This window comes from Marmota flaviventris, chromosome 6, assembly GCF_047511675.1.
Source record: "Marmota flaviventris isolate mMarFla1 chromosome 6, mMarFla1.hap1, whole genome shotgun sequence".
In the NCBI taxonomy this organism is placed as follows: domain Eukaryota; kingdom Metazoa; phylum Chordata; class Mammalia; order Rodentia; family Sciuridae; genus Marmota; species Marmota flaviventris.
This window is the reverse complement of record NC_092503.1, coordinates 157,637,052-157,662,912: the sequence shown is the minus strand read 5'-3', so window position 1 is coordinate 157,662,912 and position 25,861 is coordinate 157,637,052. Positions and strand designations below refer to the sequence as shown.

The 25,861-nt window shown below is 43.8% G+C and overlaps 5 protein-coding genes, 1 long non-coding RNA gene and 2 other non-coding genes across 8 annotated transcripts; 2 read left to right on the top strand and 6 right to left on the bottom strand.

The window, feature by feature from the left end:
• Positions 1–307: 307 nt before the first annotated feature.
• LOC139706006 (uncharacterized) lies at positions 308–7,874 on the bottom strand. Its single transcript, XR_011707678.1, has 3 exons — positions 7,737–7,874; positions 2,549–2,684; positions 308–407 (listed from the first exon to the last, which is right to left on the bottom strand). It is a non-coding gene; the product is annotated as an uncharacterized lncRNA (long non-coding RNA).
• Positions 1,802–1,875, bottom strand: Trnat-agu (transfer RNA threonine (anticodon AGU)). Its single transcript has one exon. It is a non-coding gene; the product is annotated as a tRNA-Thr (tRNA).
• Positions 7,875–8,233: 359 nt separating the features above from the next.
• Trnah-gug (transfer RNA histidin (anticodon GUG)) lies at positions 8,234–8,305 on the bottom strand. The gene has a single exon. It is a non-coding gene; the product is annotated as a tRNA-His (tRNA).
• A 3,772-nt stretch (positions 8,306–12,077) lies between these two features.
• Positions 12,078–12,828, bottom strand: LOC114102779 (histone H2A type 1-J). Its single transcript, XM_027948299.3, has one exon. The coding sequence runs from the start codon at positions 12,826–12,828 to the stop codon at positions 12,442–12,444; it is 387 nt and encodes a 128-aa protein (XP_027804100.1). The 3' UTR covers positions 12,078–12,441.
• A 288-nt stretch (positions 12,829–13,116) lies between these two features.
• H2bc12 (H2B clustered histone 12) lies at positions 13,117–16,216 on the top strand. The gene has a single exon (XM_027948300.2). The coding sequence runs from the start codon at positions 13,127–13,129 to the stop codon at positions 13,505–13,507; it is 381 nt and encodes a 126-aa protein (XP_027804101.1). The 5' UTR covers positions 13,117–13,126; the 3' UTR covers positions 13,508–16,216.
• Positions 16,217–17,261: 1,045 nt separating this feature from the next.
• On the bottom strand, positions 17,262–17,641 carry LOC114102776 (histone H4). Its single transcript, XM_027948296.3, has one exon. The coding sequence runs from the start codon at positions 17,629–17,631 to the stop codon at positions 17,320–17,322; it is 312 nt and encodes a 103-aa protein (XP_027804097.2). The 5' UTR covers positions 17,632–17,641; the 3' UTR covers positions 17,262–17,319.
• A 4,178-nt stretch (positions 17,642–21,819) lies between these two features.
• On the bottom strand, positions 21,820–22,777 carry H2ac11 (H2A clustered histone 11). The gene has a single exon (XM_027948297.2). The coding sequence runs from the start codon at positions 22,728–22,730 to the stop codon at positions 22,338–22,340; it is 393 nt and encodes a 130-aa protein (XP_027804098.1). The 5' UTR covers positions 22,731–22,777; the 3' UTR covers positions 21,820–22,337.
• Positions 22,778–23,024: 247 nt separating this feature from the next.
• LOC114102781 (histone H2B type 1-K) lies at positions 23,025–25,828 on the top strand. Its single transcript, XM_027948301.3, has 2 exons — positions 23,025–23,532; positions 25,740–25,828. Exon 1 carries the CDS (start codon positions 23,035–23,037, stop codon positions 23,413–23,415), a length of 381 nt encoding a protein of 126 aa, XP_027804102.1. The 5' UTR covers positions 23,025–23,034; the 3' UTR covers positions 23,416–23,532; positions 25,740–25,828.
• Positions 25,829–25,861: the final 33 nt, after the last annotated feature.

Here is a 25,861-nt window from a genome sequence, read left to right as displayed (position 1 = left end):
GACCTCTGGACTAGTTAACATGGAAAAAAGTGACTAAAATGATGGCTTATTAGACTTGATTACTGTTGCTTCTCTCTGGCCAAAGGACATTATGCGGCTGTGGCCAGGGCCCACACCTAGGGCCTTAACCTTCATCATTCCACAGAGGTCCCTCCAACTTCCACAGTAGGATTAAGTTTCCATCCCTTAACTCCCCACAGTGGGAATTAAATATCAAGCTGGGTGGGTGGAGATACTCAAACCATAGTACTGAGAGTTTGCATGGCTAGGCCCTTAATGTTTTCAACAGCAGCAAGATAATTCCTTTAAATATGGGTCTTCTGACCAGCAGATCCATGGGCCCAGTAGAAGATAAAGCCAGGGAAGAAGGCTCTTGAGATGAATGATTTGTTTGAAGAATGTTCTGCCTGTTTCAGAGTGTATATATATATATAAAAAGATTGAAAGTTATTAATTAAAAAATAATTTTCACCATCTGACTTCTAAGCCAATGGCTAGTAAAAATTTGGTTATTCTATTTTTCAAATGTTTTCCTCTTCCTTGAAGTCTTCTTGTTTGTTTGATTTATTGAATTGTCTTAATGTGATCTTTTAAACAACATTTCATGCCACACCTCTGCAAAAAAATCTCACAGAATCTCTTGATGTCTTACAAAGCCTTAAACAATGGTGGCATGATTATTCTGCTGCAACTTCTTCCCTTAAGTGACTTCTCTGGGCTTTTCTAAGTACAGGAGAAGAGAAGGCCAGGATTCCACTTTCCTGTCTCAGCAGAGCTGTGCGCAGGCTGCACGCCTTAATCATGGGCAGACTTGGAGGAACTGGCAGGTTTAACTACCAGCAGGAGTTTGCACTTGATATTTCAGTCAGAGACTGTTTGGGGCCACTTAACCCGAGTGTACCTACTTTGGGTAACTGTAGGATAGGAATAACCCTTCCACCTACAAGCCTTTTCGCCTTCACAGAACTTGATTTTTAAGGCGATCACATAGCCATGTGACAGTTACCTGGGGCCCTCATTTTGCTCAGTTCCCTGGGAAGTAGACTAGGGAGCACTAGTTTAAGTTCAGGGGAGGGGTGACCAGCCTTTCAGGCCTAGTGTGGAGTACTTCCCCTGAAGAGGGCTGGGGTGCTGCCTTCGACCTCTCTGGATGGAACCCAGAGCCTCATGAGCAGGCCCCAGTCTCAAAGGGCACGCTCCTAGTTTATGAACGACAGTGCCATTGAAGTTTCAAGAGAATGACTCAATTTGTGACTTATTTTCTCAAAACACCACTGAGCTACATTTTTATCCCCATTCTCAGGAGGATCCTGTGATGCATAAATGTAGCAATTCGCAGGGTCCTTCAAAACCAGAAGGGCCCGAGTCTAAATTTTAGCAGGGCTGTTTTCCTTGGTCTCAAAAAATGAATCTGATTCCAAATCAAATACCATGGCTTATCAATGCTTTGCCTCCTATTGACAAGCAAAATCCATCATTTAGCTGAAGATTTTGGCTATTACAGGCTGAGACTGAAAATGAATTTCCAAGACAGTTTGAAATGGTTGTCTCTATCACCCGCTGCAAGATGATTTATTTTTTCACAACTCTCATTATGTCTCAGTCTTAACAATCAAGAGCAAACCTTTTGCTTTTTACTAGCTCTAGAAATCTTACTCATTTTCTCCTTTATCCCAAATTACACATCATCATGCAAATTGGAACAATTCAGTACAGATCTTAGCCACTCATAAATTCTTCAAGGCATTCTTGACATACTTAGTGACCACACACTATGGAAAACACAAAAACCTAACCACGTAGGCCCCGCTGGGATTCGAACCCAGGATCTCCTGTTTACTAGACAGGCGCTTTGACCAGCTAAGCCACAGGGCCCCTCTGAAGCCTCTGCTCAATTATATCATATATATAACTTTTATATGAAATATAGCAATTTGCCAACTTGTTTGTTTTGTGACAGAGAAAATTCACCAATATGTCCAAAGTCGTATCAAAACAAAAAACTCCGTTATTTAAGAAATATTTTCATCAATACAAGGTTTAAAATTGATTAAAAAAAAAAAAAAAAAAAAAAGGTGCATTCTCTATTTCATGGTGACTATCGCCCCCTCGAGTAAGTATTGGAAATTGCAGCATATTTTAAATCCATTTCTCCTTTTATTCATTTTGTACCTGAAAGTAGAGTTAATGCTATGTTTCAGATACTTTTCTGGGCACTGGAGATAGAACCGTGAACAAAACATCAACAAATCAGTATTACATGATTTGTATCTAGAGGGACATTGGAAAGCAAGGTAAAAAAATTGCCACCCCCACCCCCCCACCCCCCCCCGCCCCAACAAACCTGAAAGCCTAATGACAAACAGAGGGTACAAGAACCGGTCTCCCACGCGGGGTTCTGGGGCTGGTGAATCCACACTCGTCATTCCCTGTGTCCGAGCTAACCCGCACGGTCCACCCACCCGAACCCACCCAGCCCGGAGAAGCAGGTCCAGGGGCAGCAGGAGGGGAGAGAATGCTTTTCTGTCTCCTGTGATCCTGTGCATACCTCCAGAGCTGGCGGGGACATCTAGTAGGCAGGGTCACCAGGCGCGTGGATGGAGGTTTCTGCATGGGCCTGGCCTCCCTCCGATGGTGCCGTCACCACTGAAGCCATTGGTTTCTCAGTCGAGTGCGATTTTGTTCTAAGAAGCAATGAGAAACTCTTGGGCATCCTAGAAGAAGGATGGTGCGGATCACACCCAGGCTCTGAGGCTGGTGGCCCTTGCTGCTGACTTTAAAAAGGCCAGAGACTCTTTGCCAAGGCTCTGGAGAGCAGCACCGAGGAGGAGTTTGAAGGAGATTTGTCAGGACAGCACTGGGTCACGAGTAGGGAGAGGGGTGGGGGTGGGAGAAGGGGGGAGAGGTAGAAGAGAAGAGAATGGATGTACTTGCCTCCAGTCTTATGGCAGCTCAGATATCCTAAACTTAATTGGCCAGCTCTGACCTAGACAAAAAGAGGACCTGTGGTTGTTGTAACTTCAGTTATAATTTCCTTGAGATCCAGGCATATTTATTCAGCTCCTATTAGCACTAGGAACCACAATATGAGGTCCATGCACACAGGGGTTTTAACTGTTTAACTTGACCCATACCTGGGTAGATAATTATAGATGAGTCTAGAGGTACTTGAAGGAGGCCAAGTCAAGAATGCAATTGAAATAATGAGACCAATATTGTGAATAAATATAAAAAAAACTTGAATGTAGAGATATATCACGTAACTGAAACCAAAAATATACTAAAGTACAAAGCGTTAAATCTATCACTCAATCTATGTATCTACATATATTGCTCACAATTCTAACAGATTCCCAGTATCTTGAAAAACAAAAGAATTTTAGCATTTTCAATCACTTTTTTTTAAAAAAAAGATGATAATGGAGTTGCTTAGATGTATTATGAAAGTAATTAATATGCATAATGTTTTTGTAGAGATAAAGAAATCATGCAACAGAATTAATAGTGTAATATAGGCCAAACTGAGTGTAAACCATCCCTTGAAATATAAAGGAATTGGTTCTAGGACCCCAAGGACACCCAGACCTGGGACGCTGAAGGCCCTGATGCAAAAGGGCCTAGTCCTGCACCTGACCTCAGTCCAGGCTCCCATAGGTCCTATATCACCTCCAGATGACTAATGGCACCTAACACGGTGTGAATCTGGGCAGATATTTGTTGTACTTTGTTCTTTAGGGATAATGACAAGCCTCAGCAAATTGATGAGACTTTGAGCAACTTAGTGATACCCTGTTTCGAAATAAAAATGACTGGAGGGGCTGGGGTTGTGGCTCGGCAGTAGAATGCTTACCTAGCATGTGTGAGGCCCTGGGTTCCATCCTCAGCACCACATAAAAATAAAGAGATAACATACAAAAAAACAAACAAACAAACAAACAAAACGACTGGAGTTGTGATTAATTGCCCTTGGGTTCAATACCTGGCACCCCCCCCAAAAAAAAATTAGTTACAGTTGGATTACAGGCTCATTTGTGCAAAACAAAGCAGTCAGACATTTTAGCTGGAAGCAGCGGAAGACAGTTGCTAAAAGGGGCCTTTCTCTTCTCACGGGGTCACTTTCACCTAGTCAACTCTGACGGAGTTTGCTATTGCATATGACCATGGAAATCTCTCCTCCCTGATGGGGGAGAAGTACAGCAGAGATCACATGGCAATGACATGCCTTTGGAGGATCTTGAGGTTGTTTTGTGTTTTTTTGTGCTGGGGAGGAAGCCCAGGGCTTTGTGCATGGTAGGCAGGTGCTCTACCATGGAGCTACAACCCTGTGCTGAGGATGAACCTTGAATAGGGTTACTCTGGATCCATCTCATTGTGGGCCTGAGCTTCTACTTACGGCCTAGCTCATCCCATGGCCAGGAGCTATACATTTCTCAGCTCTCTTAGCTGAGGTTTTTGTGAAGTTTTGTAAGTGCTTTATAGACCTTGCTAAGGCCTAAGGTCTGTGGAAGAGCTCTCTGCTTCTCCTCCTGGAAAGTCTTCCAAGACAGGAACCAACATTGTACATAAAGTAGGTGAGGAGTAGCTGCACACTGGAGGGAAATGAGCCCTTCCACACCCTGCCTGGAGGGCTCTGTCTTTGTTTCTGCTACTATTAGAAGAAAGGCTTGTTTTTCTGATTCCTCAACTGAGGGAAAATGCCATTCTTTCTAGGATTCCCCTTTATGCATGACTTCTGTGCCTCCCCCAAATTTATGGCCTACTGAAGCCAACATTTTGGCATCATCAATCTTATTAAAAAGCCTAGTTCAAATCTTCAAATAAACCTTAATCCCAAGAACAGATAAAATCCTGCCTGTTGTGGTTGGAATTTAGCTTATTAGTATACAGAACAAAACAAAAGAGGATGCCCTCTATTTAAATACGCAGTGAGTCTCCTAGCAATGTTTAAAGTATCATTGCTGTACAAAGTCCTTCCTCCAGCTAAGTGGCAATGCTATTCAACAATAACAAAAATGACTTGTTTCACCACATTTTTGCTTGTTTATCCCCCCCCCCCCCACACACACACACCATATTTTTGGTTTGGAGCTCACTGAGCTACTGCACATAATATCCTTAGATCTTTACAAAATCATAGGAGGTGGTGGTTTAAAAATCAGTTTAAGATTTTGAGTACCACAGGCAGAATTAAGGCGTTTATTATTCTGCAGATGTAATTGGTAATGTGTGTCAGATGTTCCCAGACCAACATTAGTACATTCATAAAGATAAACTTTTTATTTTGCAATTCCTCTGATCAGTTTATACAAGATTTATAGTGGTAATCAATCAAAGCTACAAAACATTATTGTAAACAGGGTCATCTGATACATCTCACATAAACAGTCCTTGCACCAAAAAGATAGTGCATCATGATCAAGTAGGGTTTACCCCAGGAATGCAAAATTGGTTCAACATACAGAAATCAATAAATATAATCCATCACATCAATAGACTCAAAGATAAAAATCATATGATCATCTCAATAGATGCTGAGAAAGCATTTGATAAAATACAGGACCCCTTCATGTTCAAAACACTTGAAAAACTAAGGATATCAGGAACATACCTCAACATTATAAAGGCTATCTATGCTAAGCCCCAGGCCAACATCATTCTAAATAGAGAAAAATTGAAAGCATTCCCTCTAAAAACTGGAACAAGACAGGTATACCCTCTTTCACCACTTCTATTTAATCTATTTCTTCAAACTCTAGCCAGAGCAATCAGACAGATGAAAGAAATTAAAGGGATACAGATAGGAAAAGAAGAACTCAAATTATCACTATTTGCAGACGATATGATTCCATACCTAGAAGACCCAAAACACTCCACCAGAAATCTCCTAGAATAAATGAATTCAGCAAAGTAGCTGGATATAAAATCAACACCCATAAATCAAAGGCATTTCTGTACATCAGTAACAAATCCTCTGAAAGAGAAACTAGGAAAACCACCCCATTTACAATAGCCTCAAAAAAAATAAAATACTTGGGAATAAATTTAATGAAAGAGGTGAAAGACCTCTACAATGAAAACTACAACATGCTAAAGAAAGAAAATAAAGAAGACCTTAGAAGATGGAAAGATCTCCCTTGTTCTTGGATAGGCAGAATTAATATTGTCAAAATTACCATACTACCAAAAGCACTATACAGATTTAATGCAATCTCAATCAAAATCCCAATGGCATTCCTCATAGAAACAGAAAAAGCAGTCATGAAATTCATCTGGAAAAATAAGAGACCCAGAATAGCTAAAGCAATCCTTAGCAAGAAGAGTGAAGCAGGTGGCATTACTATTCCAGACCTAAAACTGTAGAGCAATAGTAACAAAAACAGCATGGTATGGGCACCAAAATAGACTTGTAGGCCAATGAAACAGAACAGAGGACCCAGAGACAAACCCACATAACTTCAGTTATCTTATATTAGACAAAGGAGCCAAAAACGTACATTGGAGAAAAGATGGCCTCTTCAACAAATGGTGCTGGGAAAACTGGAAATCCACGTGTAACAAAATGAAATTCAACCTCTATCTCTCACCATGCACAAAACTCAACTCAAAATGGATCAAGTACCTAGGAATTTAACCAGAAACCTTGCACCTAGTGGAAGAAAAAGTAGGCCCAAATCTCCATTATGTCAGATTAGGCCCCAACTTTCTTAATAAAACTCCTGTAGCGCAAGAATTAAATCAAGAACCAATAAATGGGATGGATTCAAACTAAAGAGCTTCTTCTCAGCAAAAGAAACAATTAGTGAGGTGAGTAGAGAACTTACAGAATAGGAGCAAATCTTGACCACATGCACATCGGATACAGCACTAATCTCTAGGATATATAAAGCACCCCAAAACCTTAACACCAAAAAACCAAACAACCCAATCAATAAATGGGCCAAGGAACTGAATAGACACTTCTCAGAAGAGGATGTAGAACCAATCAATAAACATATGAAAAAATGTTCAACATCTCTAGCATTTAGAGAAATGCCAATCAAAACTACACTAAGATATCATCTCACTCCAGTCAGAATGGCAGCCATTATGCATACAGACAATAATAAGTGTTGGCAAGGATGTGGGGGAAAGGCCACTCATACACTGCTGGTGGGGCTGCAAATTGGAGCGGCCAATCTGGAAAGCAGTATGGAGGTTCCTTGGAAAACTGGGAATGGAACCACCATTTGACCCAGCTATCCCACTCCTGGGTTTATACCCAAAGGACTTAAGAACAGCATACTACAGTAGGGACACAGCCACATCAATGTTTATAGCAGCACAATTCACAATAGCTAAACTGTGGAGCCAACCTAGATGCCCTTCAGTGGATGAATGGAGAGGGAGACTTTGCCATATTGTGTACAATGGAACATTACTCAGCATGAAGAGAATGAAATCATGGCATTTGCAGATAAATGGATGGAGTTGGGGAATATAATGCTAAGTGAAGTCAGCCAATCCCCCCCCCCCCCAACCAAAGGCCGAATGTTTTCCTTGATATGAGGGTTCACATGCATAATGGGATTGAGGGGGAGCCTGGGAGGAATGGGGGGACTTTAGACAGGGCACCGGGGAGGGAGGGGGAGGGAGGGGGAGGGAGGGGCATGGGGAAGGAAAGACGGTGGAATGAGATGGACATCATTCTCCTAAGTACATCCGAGAAGGCAGGAATGGTGTGAAAATACTTTGCGTACAGTGATTGGAATGAGCTGCGTCCTGCCATGGAGCGCACAGATCGGGAGGAATTACCGCAGACGGTCCTCGCACCAGGTGTCACAGGGCGCCACCAAGCAAACTCTCCTTCCAGCAAGTCACCGAGCACAGATCTTTCTACCCGCTGCCCACCTGGCACTAGGAATTGTCTCTTGCGCTGGGTGGAGGACGAGCCATCTCAACAGGAGGCCGCCTCTGGGCCGGTCAGTGTGACCCCAGTTCAGCTCGGAGAGCAAGAAAACAGGTAGCCGCGGCAAAGCGGCCTGCTTCTAACCGTCCTTTCTCCTCCTCCCTGCCGGCCAAAGAGCCTTTGACTCCCTCAATTCCTTGAGACCTTTTGCAACACGCCCAGTCGGGCATGGGTAGGGCGAAAAAGGACGGCCTCGCACACTGCCAGGCGGGGGCCACGGGGGCCACCCACGAGCTCCTTTCGGAGGTGAGCGGAGGAAAACAGCGACCCCTGGTGACCTTCACCTACTGCCGTGACTCGGATTCGAACCGAGGTTGCTGCGGCCACAACGCAGAGTACTAACCACTATACGATCACGGCGCGCCACGGGGCCGCCCGTCACGCAGCTCGTGCTCTGCGCCCTTCACAGGGACTGGCGTCTTCTCCGCCCGAGGGCGGCGCCAGGAAGTGCGCTCGGCGGCAGTCCCCGCCCGCCTCCCTCCGGCTCTCCGCCCTCCCGCGGCTCACGGCTCGGCTCGCAGCCAGCGGGACGGGGGACGCTCCGGGCCGCACCTGCCTCCCCGCCGCGAGGGCCAGTGCGCGCTCGGGGGCGCGGGCCTGGCAGCAGAACGCCTCCGCTGCGCGCTGCTGCTGCGGGATTCCTGCCCCCGCGTGGGTTCACCGGGGAAGCTTGACCTTGCTCCCCTCGTCTAGGTCACGGATTAGCCCCCGCCCTTTTAATCTTTCCCTCGGTGCTCGAGGTGGGTTTGCTGGGTTAATAATCTCCCCGTCCTCCAGGGTGCTCTGAGGGGACGGCTCTTTACTCAGCAGTCCGTCCCCAGGGCTTTAAAGGTCGAAGGTCACTGTCGCAGCCTGCTGAGCGGGTGGGCGGACCAACGAAGGCGCCCCCAGTGCTTCCAGCTGGCAGCCCGCGTAGGAAGTTCACAATCCACAGCTTAACTTTCAGCAATTTTCTCTATCTCCCTTCCTTGTGTAAACAAGACCGTCCCGATCACTGCCAGGCCTGCTGGATGAATTACCCGCTCCCCAACACTCATCATTTTTGATAAGGAAAGATCTGGTGGCATTCTCAGTCTCAAAGAAATCTTCAAACCTCAAAGAAATGAGATGCTGCCAGTAAGCAGGGGGGGGGGGGGGGGTACAGGCTTCCCCTGGTCCCAGGCCGGTTGGAATTGGACTTCTCTCCTTTGCAGAAGGACTCTCTCCATCCCCTTTATGGAGCCACAGCAGGCCTGGGCACGTGGCTCCAAGGTGGAGCGCTTCTCCGGCAGGTGTCAGGCCCTGGGTCCAGTTCCCAGCCCCTTCAGCTGGTGTAAGGCTGGGAGGTGAGCTGCTGTGGGTGGGCTGGTGAGGCGAGGCCAGAAGCTTCTGTGGGTGGAGTCGCAGCTGCGGGGTGGGTTTCCTGCTGGGGTCGATCTGTGTGTGCTACTTTGTGGGTGTCACAGGCCCTTTCTCGTGCTAACTTTTAAAGGCCTGAGGATTTTGTCTGACTATCATTGCAAGATTCTGAGGAAGGATGAGAGGTCGCAACACATCCTACCAGCTCAACACTTCCAGGGCCCACACTCTTCCACGTTGGAATTCTCTCCCACTCAAGGGCATAGTTTAGCAATTCTTTCCTCTGTCTCCTGTTCACATCTATAGATGTATGTATGGGAAAACTATTTTTATCTCTGTAGGATCTTTCCTATTGGCATTCCAAGTTGTTATTTCTTTTATCAGGAATAATTCTGCCTCCCTTCAGCTACCAATGAAGCCAGAATTAGACAGGCAGTCGGTATAGATAGGTAATTCCGGTCGGTCAGATCAAGGAGGCCTATTTGAGTTAGAAACTGCCCCCCAACACCCCTCAGGGACTGAAAGGCCTTTAGAGCCCTTCCTCCACCATATCCAGATAACTTGTCCCTGCTCCCCTCTGATGTCCCAGGAGTTGCCCTTCCCTACAGGGAGCTATCCGGTTGTTAACCTGTCCTGGGGTACATCATCCTGCCCTTCCCCCTCACCCACCTGTTTCCCACCTTTTGGCCATTCCACACCCAAAGAGCATTTCCTAGGCCTAGTCAGGGGCCTAGTCGAATACAGAGGAAGGAGAGATGGGGGAAGGGAGCAGAACAAAGGAAACCCAGGACATATAAAAAGGACAGAATACCTTGCTTTTTGGGATACCAGGCTACCAGCTGTGGCCCCCTTCTCCCTTCTGGGAGAAGTCTGTTTCTCCCCTTTTAAAATAAACCCTGCTTTATAATGCTTACCTTGGTGAGCTTCGCTAATGTTCAGACTTCAACATGTGAGGGAGCAGAGCTTGTCACCAATAACCGGCGGTATCACCAGCACTCTTGTCAACCAGCTTTCAGCCATATTCTCCCAGTGTCATGGAGCTCCCTCTTGTTTCATCTCACTCCTTCATTTAATCTCCTTCTACTGGCATTCCCCAAGCCTCCCCTGGAGCTGGTCTTGTTCCACTAATTGAAATGGTGTATCCAGTACTTGTTGATGGGTTCTCATCTGACTTGTCAGCTTTGGTACCGGGGATCCCCAGACCTTTTATCATTATTTGGCACAGGTTCTCACTAAACCACTAGTATCTTACCAAGTTGCCCAGGCTGGCCTGGACCTTGTTATCTTCCTGCCTCTGCTTTGGGAGCAACTAGGATTTACAGTCCTGGGCTATTGCAAGTGGGCCTGGCTTCTGGATAGCAGTAGATAGAGCAGCTGGATCCCTGTCTTGGAAACTGACGTGTCTGAATGTGTCCCTGGAATCCAGATGTTGAAAATTACTCGCCAATATTGATACCGCTGGCTATTGGTGATGAGTTCTGCTCCCTCAGACACTGAAGTATAATATTAGGAAAGCACGCCGGGGCCAGCCTATAAAGCAGGGTTTATTTAAAAAGGGGTAACAGACTTCTCCTGGGAGGCAGAAAGGGCCCATAGCTGGTGTCTGGGTACCCCATGAAGTGAGGGTGTTTTGCCTTTTTATGTTCCAGGCTTCCTTTGTTCTGCTCTTTACTTTCTCCTTCCTGTGTTTGTGACTAGGCCCAGGAAATGCTTGGTGGGATGGCAAAAAGGTGGAAAACAGGTGGGCTGAAGGGGAAAGGGCAGGATGGAGCAATTAGCTCCCTGTAGGGAGGGCAATTGCTGGGACAGGTGACCTTAGCAACAGATTGGAGCAGGGGCAGGTTCTTAATAAGGGTGGAGGAAGGACCCAAAGGAATTAACATCTCAATCCCTCAAGGGGCAGTCTCTAATTTCTTGGAGTCAGTCAACTGGCCTCCTTGATCGACCTGACTGGATTTACCTATCTCTGCTAACTTCCTAATTCTGGCTTCAATATGTTAGTGTTAAGAGGTGGGCCTTTAGGAAGTGAGAGCCATCATGGAATAATTACTCTAGTTTTATAGTTTCCTGTGAAGTGAAAGCAAGCCATATCAAGTTGGGGTAGGAACAGGGGGAGAGGACCCAAAATACAGGGCTGTGTAGAGCATGTAAATGTGGATGAGCAGTCAAGCAACAGCAGTCTGAGGTTTAAAATTTTGATAACACAAAATTGAAAATGTATGGAATCCAAGCTACTTAAGAGACTCCATAAAAATAGTATTTATCATGTGGTTCACAAGCTGAAAGATTTACTAGGGCAGTTTACAATTAAATATACAGCCAGATTTATCTGCTATTCCCATCTTTACTTGCAGAAGTCTGTTGAATAAAATGACAATAAACTACAAGAAAAAAAATATGGTAATGGAGTTACACATCTGGGGCTCTATGTAAAAAAACATCTTTGTCTCAAGGCCCTTGCATTCAGTTCCCTCTTCCTGAAATACTCAAGTCCTGATAAGCCTCCTGCCTTTGTGTGAACGTAAGAATCTCAAGTAACACCTTCAAGGTCATTTTGGTAACCTTATCTAGAATGGTAGTCCCTGTAGCTTTGTAGCTTGTTATAATTGATGTGCATCACCTGGCAAAGTACACCTTGACAAGCTTATCATCTCCACCCAGAAGAAATTCCCAGGGAGGCAGACTTTCCAGGTTGCTTTATCCTTAGCTACTGGGCAACAAGTAAACACCTGTTGCAAACAAATGGGATCAATGGGTCAACAGGGTTCTTAGAAAATTTGTTTATTAGCACATCAATTCCTAGTTTCCAGAATCCAAGCGACTAACAAAATGTCAATTCCATCCTCTGCAAAGTTACTCCTTGTCACTAAAGCAGGTGACCCCCATTTACAAGACCGCCTTTCTCAATTTACTTTTAGTCAGTACATCCTGGAGTTTAATATTGCCACTCGTGTTTCAACCAGTTGTAGATTTGACTACCCCCACTTACTGCTACTGGGACTACTACATCCCTGTGCTTCTCAACTCACCTTAAGAAAATTGCCTCCCACAAATATTATGCAACAAGAGTGCAAACTGTGTGCCAACAGCTTCTTCAAGGACAGTTTAGGGTGGCTCTGAAAAGAGCCTTTGTTTTGCGATATTTCCAACCTCGCTCCTTATTTGGTCTTGTGGTGGCTCTCCGTCTTCTTGGGCAGCAGCACCGCCTGGATGTTAGGCAGGACACCGCCCTGCGCGATGGTGACTTTGCCCAGCAGCTTATTGAGCTCCTCGTCGTTGCGAATGGCCAGCTGCAGGTGGCGCGGGATAATACGTGTCTTCTTGTTGTCGCGGGCCGCGTTGCCCGCCAGCTCCAGGATCTCAGCTGTCAGATACTCAAGCACTGCTGCCAGGTAGACCGGCGCACCGGCCCCCACCCGCTCGGCATAGTTGCCCTTGCGCAGAAGGCGGTGGACTCTACCAACAGGGAACTGCAGACCGGCTCGGGACGAGCGTGTCTTAGCCTTGGCGCGGGCTTTACCGCCTTGCTTACCACGTCCAGACATATCTCGCCAAACTAACAGAAAAAAGTCCTGAGACCAAACACCAAAGCGGCACCTTTTATAACCACTATTGGGCGCGAAAAAGTAGACTTGTCATTGGTTGAAATTGTAACTTCGTTCCAACCAATAGAAAAGCGACTTTGGAATTTACGCATTCTGATTGGGCAAAACTAACTTCTGACGTTCATCTGAACAACCACCAATGAGAAACAGGCTTTAACTCCACCTTATTTGCGTATAAGGTTCTATATAAAGCCGCACAGTGCCTCTAGCTTTGCTTTGCAGCTTCTGCTCTTCGACCATGCCTGAGCCAGCCAAGTCCGCTCCTGCCCCGAAGAAGGGCTCCAAGAAGGCGGTGACCAAGGCACAGAAGAAGGACGGCAAGAAGCGCAAGCGCAGCCGCAAGGAGAGCTACTCGGTGTACGTGTACAAGGTGCTCAAGCAGGTGCACCCCGACACCGGCATCTCGTCCAAGGCTATGGGCATCATGAACTCGTTCGTGAACGACATCTTCGAGCGCATCGCCGGCGAGGCCTCTCGCCTGGCGCACTACAACAAGCGCTCCACCATCACGTCCCGGGAGATCCAGACGGCCGTGCGCCTGCTGCTGCCCGGGGAGCTGGCCAAGCACGCTGTGTCGGAGGGCACCAAGGCGGTCACCAAGTACACCAGCGCCAAGTAAATGCCATGTGAGCGTCTTTGCACCTAACCCCAAAGGCTCTTTTAAGAGCCACCTACACATTTTCAATATCAGGACTGCAAATTCGTCTTCTGATCTTTGTTAGTTAGGCTAAGCCTAAAAAAGTGTCGGAAGTTTTCCATTACACTGTAGTTAGAATGGTGTTTGTCTCCTGTCTCGTAACTCAGGACTAGGGTTTTGCAGAGGAGCTTCACAATCATCTTGAGTTAAAATTTGCTTTGATGTGGCGTTTTGCGTGACTCTTACGTTACCTGGACTAGAGATCTTCCTTATTAAAAAATTTCTTCCCAACTTCGGATCCTCATCAGTCCACGTGGGTCGGGAAGACACGAGAGCTCCTGGTAGCTGGTGTCTACAGGGGCTGGGAAACGACTTCCCTTGGGAATAGAGGCAGGGAACGCCAGGGTCACAAAAGGTCCGGCGACCAGTTTAGAACAACTAACACTCACTGCTTGAATCGATACATTTGAAAAACATGCGGAGGTTTATAGAACTTTGACGAGAAATTCTGGATTTCAGAGTAGCCACTGGCACGGCAAGAGGAAGTTCGGGGGGGTGATGAGCCAGGCCAGGGTCTGAGCAGTTTTAGTAAACAGCCCAGGGCCAAAGGAAAGGAGGTTGTGACCTGGCCAGGTGTGTAGTTCAGAAGCGGGGTGGGTTTTCCCTATTCTTAGTCGGGTATACTGAGTGAACATAATGTAATAAGTTGTCTGCTCTTTTGGAAGTGTGTTAGGGATTAACAGGGTACATATGTTCAGTTTATCCAGGTCTTATTCTATCAGTGATTTATGGGTTACATTTAATCTTGATTTAAAAATATATATATTTTTTAGTTACAGGTGGGCAACACAATCTTTAGTGCTGAGGATTGAACCCAGTACCTCACACGTGCTAGGTGAGCCCTTTACCTCTGAGCCATAACCCCAGCCCTCAAATAATTTTTAACTGAGTTTTTAATCAACATTCCAAGCACTGTTCTGTATATGTGCCTGTGATGTATTATCATCTGATGTGGAGGTATTAACTTACATTTTCAAATGTGGAAAGTCACCTACAAAGACTTGGAAGAAATGTCTTTTTTGAAGAGCAAGGGCATAAGCAAGGGAAGGGCAGAGTGCCTCATAAGTGAGGAGAGGTGTGAGTGTAATTTGAGCTTTCTGTAGACTGGTTTCCCTGCCAGGACATCTTTGGATAGCAAGAGCTGTTTGACCCCTAGGCGGATGGGAGAAAACTACCAGGGTAATGGCACTGCCTGGTTAGATTTCAAGGGGAAGAATGGGATACTAAAGGAAATGCTTGCATTACATTAGCTTACTTTCTCCAGTGAGTATTGCAGGCCCTAGCTATGTAGGATTTTGGTAGTTTAACTAAAATACACCAATGGTGGTGATGAATTCCACCTACAAGGTATATTTTGCTATTTTTTTAGATTTTTGTTTTTGGCCTAGAACTGTATAACTGGTGTGCCGCTGTCATTAATAACAGGCTTATAACCATTTTTGCAAAAGCTGTATCTTGGCTTTACAAAGTTTATTTTCAGACTTTTTTTGCTCCTGTTCCAGAATTCTGAAAGTGCATTTTATTTTAATAGAAAACATGAATGGAAGTTTAGCCATAACTTTCACCAGTACCTCTTTTCTCATTATTTTCACCTGGATCTCCTTTTGTTTCTCTGGCTAGTTCAGAATAAAACAGCTAGAAAGAATCACAAAGTTAAGGTCAATGTTCTCTCACAATTAACAAAGCTGATGCACAGGGCTTAAATAATTTGCTCAAATTACGAGAGGTAGAACAAGGATCTGGTATGCCCTTGTTTCCCCCTATTGTACCACTCATGTACGTCAATCTTTTCCTCTTTGGACAAGTATTATTAACTTGATTTCATTTAGAACAAAAATAAGACTGCTTGTATCTTTATAATCTCTTATCAAAAAATTAACTGTGCTTACTATCTCCTAAAATTATTTTGTCATGAGTAAGTAGTTCATGCTTTAGAACAGTTGTGATTGAGCCATAGCAATTCGGTCTGGAAATTGGTATAGTGTCCTGAATTACACCAACAGTTACAGCTCCAGGTTCTGCCAGACTGGGAAACCAGGAGAAGCTTACAATGGAGATATGGAGGTTTATTTAACTCTGGTTAATAACTTGGCAATCACATATTTAGTCTATAATAATGCATATGTGGGTCTAGAGGTTGAAGAATCAAAAGACCAAGAAAATGGCATGGCTTTATTCATTGAATAGCAGGGAAAACCTTAGGCATTATTTACTGAGTACTTAAAACAGGACAAATTCCACAGCTCTGTGCCTATAAGTAGTGTAATATGTCACAGTGCTTTCTTTATCACCTTAGGTCTGAGTAGAACTGGAAGACTTCATTTTCAGGAATAATTAGTGGAGGAAAAAGAAATTCAATCTTCATTTTATTGTTCCAGTTTCTCTCCTGAACTAGGACTTTTTTTTTTTTTTTTAAGTCTCTGAACTATTCATATATTTGTGTCTGAAAGCTTAAAGCCAATTTGTTACTCTAATAGGCACTGTTATAGAAATGTAATGTAATACACACAATTTTTATTTTTCTAGCACCCATATTTTTAAGTAAAAAAAATAAAATTTTAATGTTCTGTTTGACCCAGCATGTTATTTCAGCATATACAGAATTTATTAAATGGATCTTTCTTGTACTCATTGCATTGCTTTGTTTTTTTATTTCGAGATTTCAAAATATGGTGAATTTTACACTTCTACAGTACAACAAAATTATAAAATGTTCATGGAATTCTTGGTCTGTATTTAGTTGTTTTAAGTTGAATCATTCAGATTTATGAATCTAAGTCCTCAAGTATAAATATTATCCAAAACCAAACCAGCACCCATTTAAATGAAATATAAACATTGCTTTTTTTGTGTGTGTCAACTACCCCATGGGGCCCTCCTCACTGGATAACGGATCTTCTGAAATCAGAAGGGCACTGGAGGGCTTGGACCATGAGAGCTGTGGGGTAGGGGATACTGACTGCTCTGATGGAAAAACTACTTTCTTAGGCTCACAACCTGAAAAGTATAAAATCACCCATTCCAACTGGGATAGTGATTGACAGGTCTCATACCCGTTTCTTTCTCCAGGTTATCCATTATAGGACTAGCCCTAAGACTGTTTATGATGGCTTTTCTATATACTGAGCATGGTTAAGAATGCCACAGGTTTGAGTTACAGATGCCTCTTTTATGAATGATAATAAATCACAAGAATATTACATCCAACATATTCAACACCTAAATGTTATCAGGTTTTCCTGTTTGTTAAGCTAAACCTTAAGAATAACATTGTCCAAGTCAAATCACAAAGCTAAGCCTTTTACCCCCTAATTGATGCCTGCAGTTTTGTATCCCCCAAATTAAGTTCAAAGTGTATGAATGTGCTTGCCACATGCCGACAAAGACTGACTACAATGAAAACCAAAAAATTAAGCAGCTTAAGAAATGCAACTAATTATTCAACAATCCTCTGTATTTATGTTTGTTGGGTTGTGTATAAGACAATAAAGTCAAGATGTGCTGAGAATCAAAACAGTGCCTCGCGTGCTGGGCTAGTGTTCTGCTCAAGTGAGCCACAACTCCAGCCCCTCAAACCGCCCATACCCAGAAAACTGTCTTACAGAGGGAGCAGCTACTCCTTCCCCAAGACCCCCAAACTAGAGCGTGTCAACCTGCAACTCTTTCATTGAAGATGTGCGGCCCTGAAAAGGGCCTTTAGTTGGGGAAAGCAGGTGATGGCGGCACCAGGACACTCAGCCGCCGAAGCCGTAGAGGGTGCGGCCCTGGCGCTTGAGCGCGTAGACCACGTCCATGGCCGTGACCGTCTTGCGCTTGGCGTGCTCCGTGTAGGTGACGGCGTCGCGGATCACGTTCTCCAGGAACACCTTGAGCACGCCGCGGGTCTCCTCGTAGATGAGCCCGGAGATGCGCTTGACGCCGCCACGGCGGGCCAGGCGGCGGATGGCGGGCTTGGTGATGCCCTGGATGTTGTCCCGCAGGACTTTACGGTGGCGCTTGGCGCCGCCTTTGCCAAGACCTTTGCCTCCCTTGCCACGACCAGACATCTTGAGGGGAGAGAAGAAGGTGAAAGACTGTCGGGTTTGGTCGGAGGCACTTTTTATAGGTCAGCTCTGCGGACCGGAGTGAAGACTGAAAGCGCGGTGGCGGGAAGGCCCTCCGGGTAGGGGGAGGGGCCTGGAGGCACCGGAGCCCACAGTGCTGCAATTTACTTTCGGTTTGTTTTAATCTTAAAGATTTAATCTATTAACTTTTTTCAGTTAATGTAATTCCCGTCCTATCCGCAAACAACAAAACTCTAAAGTTGTCGAATATACGTGAAAAGCGAAAATATTCTGTTCTTTCCTCTGCCTGTTGCACAGGTCTTCTTAAGCAGCGTGTGCAATGATTGAGGTGTTTGTAGTGTTTCTCCTTTCTGTGCCGTGTGAATGGACTCCATAGGCCAACTTTTAGAAACAGAATAGGTGGACTAATAGAAGTCAGACTTCTAAGCTCCCTTAGGTTGTATTGCCAAAGTATCTTGCCGCAAAGGTAGACTGTTTTTGAAGGATTCCAATGGTGATTACTAATCCATCATAATTTGGATTTTATTTCTTGTAAAGAGAAGTTTTTAAACAGTTAACCAACTGGCCAAGCAGTGCAATGTTAACTATTTTGCTTCCAGATTTGAAGAATCCTTTTACAGTGTATTGAATATTTCAATTAAAATTATGAAATTTCTGCTTCATTGATTAATCTATGTGTAGTGCTGGAGTAATTATGATTATTTGTAGCATTGAAGACTATCCTGGTGTTTGACAGTGTAATTCCCACTTACATAATTATTTAAAATAATTTTATACTATTGTCACCGTTTATACTTTTTGAAATTACAAATAGTTCACTTACAATAATGAAATCTTTTAGGATTTTGTTTGAAATCGTAAATTTCAAATTTCAAATTGGGTAAATTTGCTGACTTTGAAATACTGTGAACTCCCAACCTGAAAAATACTGAATCTATCAATGAAGGTTTTTAAGTGTATCACAGTAGGGTTTTTTTTTTTTTTTTTTTTTAATAATATGTGTCGAAAGCCGGCTGGCTGGGCAAAATAGCTGGGGGAATATGTATTAAATTAAAAAATATCTTGTATAATTACAAGAGCTATTGTCTTCATTAATGAAAAAGTAAAAGATTCAAATGCAAGGAAGAGTGAGTATGCTTTTATCTTTCTAAGACAGTGTTTATTCAAGTACTTATTACATAACATGCTTTTGGCTGCATATACTTGATTTAAAAAATGTCATTTTACTTTGCTGCTGTCTGTCACAGGGCTGGAACCTTCTGGGAAACAGATAATTCTTGGGATCAAGTCAGATTTCAGTTATCTTGCTCTGTAACAGTTTCTTAGAAGGGCTGGGAAAGGTGGAAAGATGATACTTTCAAGGGAGATAGTGGATTCTCTGAGAGGACCTCTCCTCCTCTCCTGCCCTCCAGTTTTAGGGGGGGGGGGGGGGGGGTCCTAGGGAAGTTTCCAGAGAGTCCTTCTCAGATCACTTTTTGTTTTTTGACCACAGGATGACATCAGACTTTTAAGTCCCCACTGCCTTGATAACTCTTGGTCACTTTGGCCCTTGCTGACCAGTTCTTACTGATTTTATGGCTAGTTGGAATTATCCTTATTTTCCTGAGTTCTGGGATCTGGATTTTGAAAGGGTCACAAAATCTCCCTCTTTAGAGTGACTCTAAATAACTGGATGTTATTTCAGGCCTGCATTTTTCCTGCAGACAATAGGCAGTTTGCTGAGGAATGTAACATACCTGTCCACTTAAGACAGGCAGGACTGCAGGTAAATTGCTTCTTAAAAAGAAAGCACATGGGGGTCAGTACAAAAGGCCCAGTTCAAATTATTCCCTTAATCTCATGCTTCCAGCACTCCTAGATTAGATCTCTCTGTCCCTTACCATTGAGACATTTTAATCACTTCTTCCACCAGTAACTTGTGATTCCTTGTTATTCCTTTACTTTTTTACCTTTTAATGAGAGATCCCTTAGAGCAAAGTTGCATTACAGTATTTTCTTTCTTTTTTTCTTCTTCTTTTTTGGTGCCAGGGATGGGAACTCAGTGGCACTTAGTTATTGAGCCATATCTCCAGCCCCCTCTCCCCCCTCCCTTTTTTTCTTTTGAGACAGGGTTTTGCTAAATTGCTTAGGGCTCACAAATTGCTGAGGCTGACTTTGAATTTGTGATCCTACTGCCTCAGTCTCCTGAGCCACTGAGATTACAGGTGTGCACTATATAGTATATCCACAGTATTACACTTAAATTTCATAAAATAAATAAAAAAGTAAGTAAATGAAAATAAACTTTTCAATGAAAAATTTGAGATTTTCTGTAGTTTCAATAAAAAGAAAATAAACTTATGTTTTTATTGAAACTTATGTTTCAATAAAAAGAAAAATTGCTGAACACTTTTGGGAAAACAAAAACAAAAAATGATTCAACAATAAATGTAGCCAAATTCCACCTAAATTATAGAGAAGGTAGATCACATAGGCAAACAAACAAGCTAGTTTAAGAGCAAAGACATGTTAAAAATAAAAGGCTTAATTTTCTCTTGCAAATAAGAGGCTTTCTTCCACTTAGAGTTTTTCTAGCATTTTCAAATGTATGGAAATCTTTTTATTCAGCTTCAAAATGCAGGAATATTTTTTCAAGGACTGGAGAGTCATCTCTTCGAAATGTAGTAGTTAACAGGGAATATAATTAGATTTCCTCAGTTTCCAGATGCAGATGGTCTAACTTCAGCTGTCACCTGACCCCTAATTTTGAGATCAACTTAATATAGCCACATAAAAGACAAATTTCTTTGTCTTTGCAAACTGTTTATAAGATTGTCTGCGATTAGTGTTTCATGCTGGCTCAATGTTTATTCAAAAATAAAGCTCTTTCTCTTCATTGGGGGAGTTTTGGGTTTTTTTTTTTTTTTTTTAATTACATTTCTCCAATATTAACTGGAACATATTTTAAAGACATAAAACATCAGTACAATTTCCATCAACAGGAAGCCTCTATCCTTACTTGATTTCATAGGTTTTTTGCACAGGAAGTCATAAGGACAGCAATAGACGGTGAAGGTGGGAGAATCTGCCACAACAAAGTATACCACTTGGCATAGGGATTATTTTGAGAGGAAGGCAATTAAAGCAACAGATGCAAGAAGTGCTCTCTGGTGACTCCTTTTTATCCTGGAAGGAGTCAGGCCAGCATGGACAGGAAGTTGAGGCCAGAGAGAACTCTTGAAGATCTTGTTAATGTAATTCCTAATTATTTTAAAAATGTGATGCTTTAGTCTTCTTCCACAGTTTTGTTGCTTTTCCAAGATTAACCTTGTTACTTTCAATTCCTTATGACTGCACTCTTGTCACATAAAACTTACATTAAAGAAACTTGTATGCTTTTCTCCTGTTTCTTCTGTTTCTCAGACCTAGCTACTAAGCCCTTCCCTGGGTAGAAGCAAAATTTTACCACTCTCGCAATGGATGTTTGACAAGTTTGTTATCTTTATTTTCTAAGCTTTATAGCCAGAAGTGTTTGATTTTTCTACAAATACCTAGAATTATTTTTAAAAAGTAATGCTTTTCAGGCTTTTTTCTAACATGGCAATTACCCAGATGAACTTAGTTTAAATCAAGGTATTTCCCTTGAATTCTCACATTCTTCACCCCTCCCTCAACAAATTCTATTCATTTATTATACTTTCCTTTGGCCAAAGTGATCCCAATCACATTCGTTCATGTTACAAATCTGGCAGCAAACTTCTTTACACTTACAAAATACATCCTGCACCTCTCACTACTGCATGTTTACTTATTAATTAAACTAGTAAGGTGGAAAACATTTAAGGCAGAACTGAATACTGAATAAAATCGATAGTTAACACAGCTTTTAAAAATTCTACCAAAAGCCAAGTATTTTAGTTTTGAGGGGCCATATCAGTGCCTATCATTGCTGGGTATCATTAACACTTCTATTTCATAAATCATATTTATACTAGATTGAAAAGTGGGTTAAACACATGGAATAGAAAAGGATGTGAATATTTATGCAATGTCCAAACGTCTAACACCCAGATTTACACATTTACGACTGCTTCCTTATCACATAAAACTACATTAATAAACTTATGTTTTTCTCCTATTAATGCTTTCCCAGATAGTTTTCGGTAAAAAAATTAAAGCTGAACAATGGGGTAGACAAACCAAACTTTAGTTTTAATCTTAGATCCAGATACAATGTCCCTTTTAAGGGCATTCATTTTTCAACATGGGGAAGTGGGTTGAAAAGGGGATTGTTCCACTTTTTTTGTAAGGAAAAAACACGTATAACTCCGCTACTTGGTTAGTATAGCAGACTTCAAACTCTTTGCTGACCACTAAGTTGAGCTGAAACGTGTTGTGTGAGACGGTGACTTGCAAAAGGATGGCAGAAATTGGTATCCTCCTAGTTAAGGGTTAGGTAGCCTTGCATGCCTTCCGCAGCGCGGTCATCGACTTTTAGCCCGAGCAGCAGCTTAGCAGGCTTTTGGGAGCGGTTGCCTGCCGAGGGCTTAGCTGTATAGCTTCAATTGTGCAGCGCAACACCGCGCCAAACCGTAACTTTTTCAGACATCTCTCCTTCAGCCAGTGTTCAGTTCCTTCTGAGAAGCAGTGAGTGGCTCTGAAAAGAGCCTTTGGTTTGGACTCGGTTTGTAGCAAGCCAATACAGGGCGTTACTTGCCCTTGGCCTTGTGGTGACTCTCGGTCTTCTTGGGCAGCAGTACGGCCTGAATGTTGGGCAAGACACCGCCCTGCGCGATGGTGACTTTTCCCAGCAGCTTGTTGAGCTCCTCGTCGTTGCGGATGGCCAGCTGCAGGTGGCGAGGGATGATGCGCGTCTTCTTGTTGTCGCGGGCCGCGTTGCCAGCCAGCTCCAGGATCTCGGCCGTCAGGTACTCGAGCACCGCCGCCAGGTAGACGGGCGCGCCGGCCCCGACCCGCTCGGCATAGTTGCCCTTGCGCAGAAGGCGGTGGACTCGCCCTACCGGGAACTGCAGGCCGGCGCGGGAGGAGCGCGTCTTGGCCTTAGCGCGAGCCTTGCCACCCTGCTTGCCGCGTCCGGACATAGCTTTAGTTCGTCGGTCTCACCACAAACTACCGTAAACGAAAGTGCACTTGCTTCACCTTTTATAGTTACTAACAGGCAAGAAGAGTTAGACTTGTCATTGGCCGAAATTGTAACTTCGTTCCAACCAATAGAAAAGCGACTTTGGAATTTACGCATTTTGATTGGATAAAGCTACCTTCTGACATTCATCGGAACAACCACCAATGAGAAGCAGGCTTTAACTCCACCTTATTTGCGTATAAGGTTCTATATAAAGCCGCACCGTCCCCCTCGCTTTGCTTTGAAGCTTCTGCTCTTCGACCATGCCTGAGCCAGCCAAGTCCGCTCCTGCTCCGAAGAAGGGCTCCAAGAAGGCGGTGACCAAGGCGCAGAAGAAGGACGGCAAGAAGCGCAAGCGCAGCCGCAAGGAGAGCTACTCGGTGTACGTGTACAAGGTGCTCAAGCAGGTGCACCCCGACACCGGCATCTCGTCCAAGGCCATGGGCATCATGAACTCGTTCGTGAACGACATCTTCGAGCGCATCGCGGGCGAGGCCTCGCGCCTGGCGCACTACAACAAGCGCTCGACCATCACGTCCCGGGAGATCCAGACGGCAGTGCGCCTGCTGCTGCCCGGGGAGCTGGCCAAGCACGCCGTGTCCGAGGGCACCAAGGCGGTCACCAAGTACACCAGCGCCAAGTAACCGGGGAATTAGTTGCAAGTTCAAACCTAACGGCTCTTTTAAGAGCCACCCACATTTCTTAGAGAGCTGCTACTTGTCTATCATTTTGGTCTACTACCGGGTCTGGCTAATCATGAGGTAAGTAAGCGGTTTAGTGTCCACGTTCTAATTGGACGTAAGTGCCACCGCTCTACGGTACAAGGGCGCCGCCTGGGTGGGGTGGGTTGGGCCACGGCTGGCTTGCAGATACTGCGCGCGAGTTTTAAATTTCCCGGGCTAGCGGCGCTTTTGCCTTTACGTTCTGATTGGTTGCCGAGATTAGGACCCGCGCGCGTGCGCGCGCTGCTACCAGACTGGGTTAGTTAGTCTTGCTTTTTTAGTTTGCAAGTTTCCTAAATTCTTTCAGGACGTCACGGAGTCTGGAAGATCGATTCTAACTGATTACCTCTCCCTTAGTGCAGTCAGGAAAGCTGCAGAGGAAAAAAGAGGAAACGCGTTTGCAGGTCTCACTTGACCCAATCACCTCCAAATATCTTAAACCCCACGGTGTGTATAAGCCTTGGAGCTTTCCTTGTGACTAGTTTTGTTTTAAGAGTAGTAGCCAGTTTCAAGTTACTGTTTTATCTAAGCGAATAAATTTTGAATGATAATGCACAAAATAGTTTTGAAAACTACTCAATGATTAGGATGTCTTATTCTAAGCCATGATTTTGGAGGACTTTTCCTGTTAACTACTGGATAAGCAAACCTATTTAGGTTACATTTCTTTCTGCACATTAGGCTACTTTCTGCACATGAAAGTGGAATGGAAATTTTGAATTTTAACTTTAAAATGAGGATTCCTGTGGAACTTGTTTCATGTGTTATTGATGGTTTCCTTGGTTGTTGGCAAGTGCATCTGTGCCTGCTTATTGTGGAAACTACTGTACACGTGCCACTAGGAAACCAGAGGGGCATGTCTGCATCCCTGTGTTACCTGCACATTATCAGATCTATGTAACTCATCCCCACCATACACCTTAATCACTGAGGAGAGCCCACAGCGCTGCATTCCTGCCCCACAGTTTCCTATTCTAACAATCTCCCTTTCCATTCTTCTCTTTCCCCGTTTTCCTAATTCAGAATAGTGAAACTGTCAGGTGCCTTTAGTATTTTGCCTATTAATACAGGAAGTATATTATTTTTTATTGTATATGGAGTTAAGATTTGTAGATTAAAAGTTTCAATTACAAATTTACAGACATTAAGAATACTTTTAACTTTAATCTGAATAAAAATGAATTTACAGGATTCTATTTTTTTTTCCTTTTTAGAAAACACCCCCCTCACACACACACCCTAAGCCTTTGTCATAGAACAATCTAAAGGCAATGATAGAAACAATCTAAAAGCAATGATCTATGATCAGTGAGAATTCCCACCACCCATATCAATCTTCGTTATGGTTTGGATATGAGGTGCTCTCCCCCCCCTCCCCAAAAACTCATTAGTGCAGAAATGTTCAGAGGTGAGGTGAGTGGGTGGTGAGCTGTAACCCAATCAGACCACCCTAGCTTGCATGGACTGGGTGGTAACTAGGAGGGCAGGTATGGCTGGAAGGAGATGGGTCACTAGGGACATGTCCTGCCTCTTCCTTGTGACCAGAATATGCTGCCTCCTCTTGGGCCCAGAGCAACGGAGTGGGCCATCCATGGACAGAGACCTCTGAAACCATGAGCCCAGATAAACTTTTCCTTTTGTAAGTTATTCTTGTTGGTTATTTTGGTCACAGTAATGAAATTACTGTGATTAGCTATTAATTAGCTATTAATACAAGCTCTCAATTCCTTTTCGAAAGAGCAAAGATGGCTGCTTGGAGGTTTGGGTAGGTGTTATGGATTAGAGATATTTAAGAAGAGGAACCAGATACCATGTGTGGACCTTGGGGGGATCCACACTCAGACAAAATCATTGTTAAAAAAATATTTGAGGCAAATAGAGATTTTTTTTTAAGGACTAGGTATTGGGTAATGTTACAAATAATTTTTAAGTTCTTAAGTGAGATCATTATTTTTTCTTTACATTCATGTCTATGAGGATGTTTGTGAAAATATTCATGATTGAAATGACATTTGGGATTTCTTTACCCTGCCTCCCAGCCTGTGTGGGTTGGATAATGAAAGAACAAGGACAACAGGCTGGCAATCGAGGTGTATGTGTTCTGCACTTGGAAGTACAGTATTCTCTCTGCTTTTGCATAACTTGTACTTCAGTTTTTCCATAGCCCCCCATGCTGAACCCCCTAAAAGTAATTTTAAAAAATGTTGCCCAATCAGTGAACATATTTCTGTTTTGTTTTACGATAGAGCCACACTGAAAGGAACCAAGCATGGGTGCAGAGAAATTCCAGCCAATGAACTAAGGGAACCACAGGAAGAGAACTGGAATCAGTTGTCAGCATGGGGAGAAGCTGGCCCGCTGGCCCTTG